This window comes from Austrofundulus limnaeus, unplaced genomic scaffold (assembly GCF_001266775.1).
Source record: "Austrofundulus limnaeus strain Quisiro unplaced genomic scaffold, Austrofundulus_limnaeus-1.0 Scaffold300, whole genome shotgun sequence".
Taxonomy (NCBI): Eukaryota; Metazoa; Chordata; class Actinopteri; order Cyprinodontiformes; family Rivulidae; genus Austrofundulus; species Austrofundulus limnaeus.
The window spans coordinates 523,317-532,146 of NW_013952702.1; the positions used below are offsets into that span (position 1 = coordinate 523,317).

Sequence of the window (8,830 nt, forward strand, 5' to 3'; positions counted from 1 at the left end):
CCTGTTTGGTCCTGGACTCCAGACTCTGCTTGTCTGGACTCAGGTTTTACACTGGATCCTGGTGGATCTTGGATTTTACAAAAACAGTTCAAGAGATCAAAAATCTGAACCGTTCTGTAAAAGCTGAAAGTTTAAAGTTTTATTTAAAGTTTGAACAGTAGCTGACAGTGAGCTGAAGTAGTTTGAGCTGACAGTCACAGCCTCCCATCCTGAGCTGCACACCGTTTTGGGTTTTCAGAAATGACATAAATAAATTTATTGTTGTTTATTCATGAGTCACCATTCACTCTGTTGTTTACCTGTTTTATTTTTCTGCTTCATCAGATTTTATTCTTATACTTTATAAAATATTCAACTTGGCCTGAAATGGCTAAAACTCAACCAGTTTTAGAAATACTGAGCTAAGATTTGCTGTGGTAGTAGCTTAGAGTCATCCCCAACACATACTTCGAACCCTAGGTGATTGTGTGCAAAATTTGCAGCATCATATGGGATATAATAACTTTTCACAATATTTTCAAGTTGGACCAAAACAGCTTCACCTTGTTTTTAAAGTTTTAGGTGGAGGTGATATTGTTCCTTCAACAAAAGTAGGCCTTTAATTGTAAGATTTGTTATTGCAGATCCGCGACAGGATTTAATTCACAGCATGAGCACACAGGTGTGGCAGGAGAACGCTGACAATGATAAACAAAACTGTCTCATTCAAAAGAAAAACCTAAAAGAAGCTCAAACATCAGAAGAAAACTTCCTGTTTCTATAATTCATCAGCAGTTCACCACCTCCCTGTGGTGTGTTCAGAAATGTGTCCTATAGCACCAAGAACCTCAAACTGTTTAACATTATACATAATTTATATCTTTAAATAGTGCTTTGTTCACTGCAGAGAAAATAAAAATTTCTATATCTGAGTTTCTCTTTGCAACATAAAAACAGACTCATGGTGTTAAACTGTAGGATGAAGAACAAGACGTTTAAAATCACTTTTTCTTCTGTTTTTCCTTTATTTCACCAACAATGAAGCCTGAAGTGTTTGTAAAATGTCCTCCCCTCTCAGAAAACTGAGTTCACTTCTACTTAAAATTTAATTTCCGTTAGGGTGAAATCAGCCCCGAATGAAGCAGAGCGAGCTGGACATTTTACAAGGAGACACTCTGACCACTTGATGTAATTGAGAGGGGAGATGCTGAGAGCTCACCTGTTTCCACCGCAGACTCTCGCCCTTTACAGGGTTTCATCTCCACCATGTTATATTGAGTCCTAAAACACAGCTGCTCCCACAGAGCGGCGGCCTCGCTCCGGCACCTCCTCTCTGTAAAACTCTGAGGAAACTGTTGCTCCATTATTACACACTATAACATTTAGGAGGGTTATCTTGTCCTGAATGAAGCCTCTGCACACATGAAAACACATCAGATGTAGTGATTTGGAGATTAAAAAATGAAGGTCTTGAATGCATGACTTCATTACAATTTTTTCATTTTATTTCAATACTGCGGTACTTTGCAAGATGTGTTATATGGTGCAATATGAGGGCCAAAATTAAGACTATTGTGGAACCAGCAGTTGCTACATCCTCGTAGCAGGAGGCTATATCTATTCCTAAGCCAGCTATTGATCTGATTAATGATGAGCTGGCACCACTAACTGAGAGGCCGGTGCTGGCAAATGAGAAGGAGACCATTCATATATGTTAGCATTAGAGAGGCTAGCAACTAGCATGGATAAGTTGACGTTAGCATCGGTGAGACTAGCAACTAGCATGGATAAGCYRATGTTAGCATCGGCGAAGCTAGCAACTAGCATGGATAAGCTGATGTTAGCATCGGTGAGACTAGCAACTAGCATGGATAAGCTGATGTTAGCATCGGCGAAGCTAGCAACTAGCATGGATTAGCTGGCGGCTTCTCTGAGGCTTTGGAAAAGAAAGGAGGCATCTTGAAGCTTTTCTGTACTCACTCTCAGAAGATGATGTTTCAAAAATCTTCTCAGGTTCTTCAACAGCCAAAAATAAAATCCAATGTTCTCTGCTTATTCAAGATCATCCGTCACGTCGGGGTCACCATCTGTTAAATATATCGTGTTCAGTTACTCAGATGTGTGTAAAGGACAAGGCAACAAACACAGAATTAAGACTTGAATGTTAATGTAAGAACCAAAGCCATACAAGCTACCCATCGGCTAGGCTAATAGCCTCAGCCATTTAATCAGTCGTGGAACCCCAACCAGGAAGTTTCAGCATCTTATCAACAGCTCCTTCAGGTTCTGGTCACTCCCCAGAGGCAAGCTGTCACATTGATGGAGACTCTCCCTATCATGTGACCAGAAACCTTCAACAGAGAAAACTGAGTTCTAATGTAAAAACATTTACATGTATCAACATATATGTACCTCCTGCTCTGCGTAACCATGTGTAATAGCCACCCAGACCAGTCTGTACAGAAAATCATCATTTTAATCACAAAAATAATCACAGTAGCTTATAAAAATATATCACTATTCACCTAAGAAAAAACTACAAAATGTGTGGTGCTTTTTAAAATCAGTAAGTAAACAAAACCCAATTAATTTCTTCACCAGTGTTAATGTTCTGAGTGTTGGTAATCACTTTCCACCACTAAAATAACAAATTCTCTCCAAATATAAAACTGGAGCCATTTTTGTGTTTACTGAGATTGCTTTGCTGTAGTGGCCATCTTTAATAAGGCTGATGAGGAACAATCAGGAAGTGCGTTTTTGTTTTTGGAACAAGCAGTTCAACCATTGTGCAGAATAAAACTCAGATTATATATATTTAAATATTCAATAAACACAAAACAACTATGACAACTGACCAAAACATCCTGACAGGGATGATTTTAAAACTCTACAATCTGTCAGAAGACAGCAGGTAATCCTGTGTGACTCTGATCTGATGCTCTACATGGACAGATTCGAACCTTCTGCTTCCTGCTGTTTGTGTGATGAAGACGCGACGCTGAGCCCTCGTGACTTCTCTCTAGATGTTTGACTTTATTAATTATCAGGGTTTGACTTCAAACGTTCTCTCGTTTTCATCGTCTTCAATTAATCTCTTCTGTTATTTAAACCTTTCATTGTTTTCACCATCAGTTTGCCTCCTGCGTCTTTAATGTTCTGCTGAGGAGTTAAAGCCACTTCTTTGTGAATTCATCGAACAAATTAACATTTTCTCCTTTTTGTTAATCACATGAAAAGCTCCTTAAATAACATTTAATTCCACTGAAAGTTGATTGCTTCTCTGACTGAATTTTTCTCAAACACTGGCCTTCCAGTTGATTGTACAGTCAGAGCTTTTATCATTTGAACTTTTAATGAAAACTGGAATTACTTTAAAAATGTAGCAAAGTTTTTAATGAAAAGCTCAGAAATACCACAAACTGTCTGACTTTTATCATCACAAAAGGCTTATTTTGCATTTTATCAGATAAAATGACAAATATTTCATAGAAACTAAGTTATTTTAGGTTTATTATAAGGGGTTTACTAACATTATGGTGATGTTAAACACCTAGAACAGGGGTCTGCAAACTTTATGATCAAAAGAGCCATTTTTGCTCCTTGGCTCACTAATAAAATGTGTTCAGAGCCACAAAACAAGCTACAACTGTGATTATCAATTGGTGGTCCGTGGGCCTTTTCGAGGACTTTTCGGTAATCTTTACGGCTAGTGGATGTGACATTATAAAACTAAAAAATAATACTGTGAATTTTATTATTTACTTTTATTTTTACACATCAGGACAAATGACAAGACTATATTCATGTAAACAAGAACAATACCATATATAGTTTATAATGAATTGCATAAAACTAGTACAACTGGACTCTTCAGGTATACTGTATATTTTTATCTAATTCTTATTATAGAGTCTTCAAATTATTTAAAGGTAAATCTGCTGGATTTGAGAGAAAGATCATACATAGAAAGAAGTTGGATCACTTAAGTACATAACAGGCTAGCATGTTTCACATTTTGTATTAGTACTGATCACATATTTGCATACAAATTGATTTCTGTTGTGGGTATAAAAAACACAAACAAAAAATATTCTGTTATGTTTGGTCACATTTTCAAAGAACCACTGCTGAGGGACCAAAGAGCCACATGTGGCCCCAGAGCATCAGGTTGCAGACCCCTGACCTAGAACAACATAAAAACTGTTGTGAATAAGGATAATTAACGACAGAGCTTAAATATTTATAATCTTATCCWCGACACGATATAAACTTGGTCTAAAACTAACCGTTTATGGAAAGCTTTTATGCATTTCTATTTTTCCAGTTTGTGTTTCTGCATGAAACTGATGAGACTGAACAGCTCCATCCGTCTTACGTTCTCGTGCGATCTCTGGTGGAAACACATGCAGAGCAGCACAGGAGTCCAGTCAGACGACACCCCCCCCGACTCCCCTTCGTCATGTCCCTGTCTGAGCAGAGCTGATGAAGCTTCAGTTTTCTGTCTCCATCCTTAGAGGTCAGAGGTGAAGTGTGCACAGAGCAGGAAACTTCATTCAGAGGCTGAAAACCGGCCTCCTGTCCAAACAAAAGTGGCAAAGCAGCTTAAGAACCAGATCCGACAGAGTCCTGGCCTCGTTCTGCTTCTGCAGGATCATCAGTTTTACAGTAAAACCTGCATCTTCTCCCTGCGGCGTGCTCACACCATCCAGATAAACAAACAAACAAAAAAAAAAAAACCATTTGGAGCCAAAGAGTCCTTATCTATCTCTGCCATTAGAGAGCGGCTTCTATTATAAAGCTCTGCATTATTCATTGAGCTTCACAGACTGATCATTATGGATCTGAGCCCCTGGAGGAGTCCGGCTTGGACCGCCAGCTGCTGCAAAATCTGGTAAATCTCACCTGGACTTTGGGTGTTTCTGTCTGAATGCTCAATGTCAGATCTATCTGCAACAGGTAAGATATTAGTTGTTACCATACACTCTCACCCACACTATAAGGACAGTTTAGAGTTATTTATTAACCTAACATGCAGGTTTTTGGTTAGTGGGAGGAGCACATGGAGAAAACCCACTCCTGTTTATTTAAAGCTTCTGACTGAGGTCCAGTTATTGCAGGATGTTTTCTGGCAGAAATGTGGTGAGAATGAGAGCAAACATGTTGGACATATGGTGCTGCTGCCTCCTTTTTTTTACTGCCCAGAACAAGAGCTGAATATTGAACAGATGTATGTGACTCCTCTCCTCTCCTCCTGTGTGTGAGGTGCCGCTCCGTGGGAGGCACCACCTCGGTTCTGCTCAACAAAAGCTTTAAAAACGGCCCAACATGACAGATTTCCTCCTCGATCCTGTGAGGGCTAATAACCGCTCCATCTTTAATGTGCTCGTGCTGAGATGAGGAGAGGATGAGGAGAATCTGCTCCACGCCTGTCCTCAGACTYACCAATTAGAGCCTGCCATTAAACATTTGTTCCCGTTTGTCGCCTCCAGGGTGGCACCTTGTTGATTACAGCGCCTTGGATCGATAATTAAACAAATTACAGCAAACTGCCGGGTCAATTTTCCTCCCACACGTACAAGCCTGAACACTGACTCTTGATTTTACGCAGCGCTCTGACGCGTCAGGGAAGAAGAGGAGCAGGAAGCCTGTGACTTTTCTGTTCCCCTGCAACAAAACAGAGAGCAGAACCATGAAGGACTGCATCTTTAAACACAAGACTAATTCATCTCACAGGGAAATATCATGATATAAAATGTGTCCTAGAAATGTAGAACTGCCACAGGTGTCTGTTTTACATCACTACTCTATCTTAATGGATACATTGTGAAAACAGTAAATAAAAACAGAATGCTGATGTTTGCAAATCTCCGAAACTCATATTTTATTCACAGTGGATCATAGAAAACATACTGAAAGTGTAAAATAAGAATTGAGATGCTTCTCTGCACTGATGAAGACTTTAGTTGTGTGAGCTGCCCATGCCAGAGATATTAATGCACCCCTATACCACCAGAGAAGCAGACTTTGGAATGGTGAGTTGAATTTAAAATCTGAACAGTTCTTTGGTCCACACAGTATTGTCCAGAACAGAACCAGACCTGTTTTTAGTGCAGTGGCCCCTGAGGGCCCGAAAGCCATGACCAACAAATGTTGATTTTCATCCTTTAAACTCAGAGATTTCTACAGATTACAATAATCTGTTTATTCCAGTTTTCCATCAGGAACTTTATTTTGAAATTGTTTCATTAATTTTAGATGCAGACTGTGAATCTCTGTCCATCTTCTGACTAATTTAAAACACTTTTATACCCAGTCGTCTTACTGACATCTTACAATTAACATAATTAATCACAAAATTCTCTGAAAATACAGCTGAAATTGTCCCAATTTATTAACATTTTGTGTTCAACATGTTAGAATAAAATTTATTAATGAGATATGAAGATTATAATTCATTATAAGTCATTATTTAAATTTTCTAGAACATTTGATCATCCATAAAAATAAATTTTATATTTTTTCCTGTTTTAACTAAAAATGGTTACATACAATTTTACAATATGTAGCTAAGTTATTTATCGTCCTCTAAAAATATTAGATTATATTATGAATCACTTTTCGTGTCAAACTTTCCAGAGTTTGTTGAGTTTTTGATTAGAATAAATAAAGACTTTTGCTTTAAAATCTATTTTCATTGTGCTTTAAGCAGCCTTATCTCAGACTCCATCAGGACACATTCCCGCGCTCACCCTCTCTCTGTGTCTTATTTATTAACACCAGAGCTGCGGGGGGAGTTACATAAGAGTCTGTTTAATTCTTTGGAAACATTTGCCTTTCCTTTTAGCACCTCGACTCCTGTAGTGGTGAGATTTAACATGACTGAAAAAACCAAAACCGCACACTCCTGCAGGAACCTGATTTACCGTAAGACCCTCTGAGAGGCGCAGCAGACACTTGTTGTGTTCAGGTGAGATGGGGGTCTGGGACCATGCCTGTGGGACAAATGGACCTGAGGCCTGGAGGGGCTCATTTAAGGTGGACTGATGAGTTTGAGCATGAAGACTGCACAAACAAATACAATTAAAAACAGCAAAACAAGCAGCAGGTGGGATAACATCTCCACGTAAAATGTAAAAAAAAATTTAAGCAGAATTTGTTATTTTTTATAGTTAAAAAACTTTATTTTTATTTTATTCCAAAATGTGGTCAGCTTAAACTATTTAAACTGTATTTTTCCACCATAAAGGTTTAATTATGAAATAAAACGTTAAAAATGTAACTCACAGCCTGTTTATGCCACTTTAAAGTGCCTGTGACATCAATATGTTGTAATAAATATGAATGTATTTTTGGAAATACAACACTGATAACATACTGCAAAAAAGATTTCATACAGCTGAGATGAACAGTTGCTGAGATATTTGCATGTTCAGTATCAGGAAGTGATGTCAAAGGGGAATGTCTGCATGCGAACAGAACATTGTTACTATGGCCAACAACACAGACTGCAGAGAAGAATCTGATGTTTCTTCAAATTATTTTAATCACTGTTATAGAGAGATGAGAAAGAATCATAGTTCAAATAATATTGTTTTAATAAACAAAACCAGGGAGTTTTAATTCTCAAACAATTCCCCTTTGATGTCACGTCCTGTTTCACTTTTGCTGAGCCAAATTCAAAAGAAATTCGGCCAATTATGTGACATAATGGGTAAAATCACTTTTATTATGCCAAGTTTCATAAATATGAATATATTTTCTTTGACTTTTTGTATTTCATGGATATGCATGTCACAGGCACTTTAAGATTATAATTTGAGTAACAGATTATTGGTTAGCTGCCTTAAAACTCTTTTTTCCTCATATATTTATTTAATTTGGTTTAATTATCAAAGCTTCTCTAGCTTTTTGCATCAATATTTTATGTTTTATTGCCTTTTATAGCTCAATAAATGGTGAAAACTAAACATTTTATGATAGAAAACAGTGAATATGAATATTTTTCAGGGTTTTGAGCTCTCTGGATGAGCAGAAGAGGCTCAGAGAACTCTGAGTACGACCTTAAAAAGGCGGCTGTAGTTGTAGCAGGAGCGCCCCCCTCCTCCCCTCCCCCCTCCCTCAGTGATGCGGTGAATCTGCGCTGTTTTCTCCGCTATATAAAGGCGCAGCGCAGCAGCTCTGCACAGCTTCAGAGGACAGCTCCGTGGTGCTGAAGGAGCGCGCTCTCACACACACTCAGCTGCGACTCGTAATCAGGACCATGGACAGCTCCTCGCGGAAACTTTTCCTCCTCTCCTGCCTGCTGGCCGCCGCGCGCAGCTCGGCGCACGACTTCGGACAGACGCAGTTTATCTGCACGTCGGTCCCCAAAGACGTGGACCTGTGCACTGCTTCGATGCAGAACAGCGGGCCGGCGGAGGACCTGAAGACCACCATCATGCAGCTGCGGGAAACCGTGTTGCAACAGAAGGAGACCATCGTGAACCAGAAGGAGACCATCAAGGAGCTGTCGTCCAAGCTGAGCCGCTGCGAGAGCCAGAGTCTCCCGGTGGGGGTGGGGGGTCCCGGCGGGAGGCGGCCGGGGGCTAAGAACACCATGGGGGATGTTTCCCGGGGCACCGCGGACACGCTGGCCCAGCTGGGGCAGACTTTACAGACCCTCAAACAGAGACTGGAGAACCTGGAGGTAGGCGCCGCGAGGGGGTCAAAGGTTAAGGAAAGGGTTAATCAGAGTGAGGGTCTCTAAATGTTGGAGCTTCAGGATCAGGTTTTTAGCTCTAGATGAAGTTGAGGCTTGTTGTTCTGAACTTGTGTGTGTGTGTGTGTGTGTGTGTGTGTGTGTGTGTGTGTG

At 39.7% G+C, this 8,830-nt stretch overlaps 1 protein-coding gene across 1 annotated transcript in view; it reads left to right on the forward strand.

Annotated features, from left to right (window-relative positions):
* Window positions 1-8,165: 8,165 nt before the first annotated feature.
* Window positions 8,166-8,830, forward strand: part of LOC106526943 (neuronal pentraxin-1) — a gene marked incomplete in the record, with an annotated part of 4,905 nt that continues 4,240 nt past the window's right edge. The window contains 1 exon segment of the mRNA XM_014021678.1: window positions 8,166-8,665. Coding sequence (XP_013877132.1) covers window positions 8,240-8,665 — 426 coding nt within the window.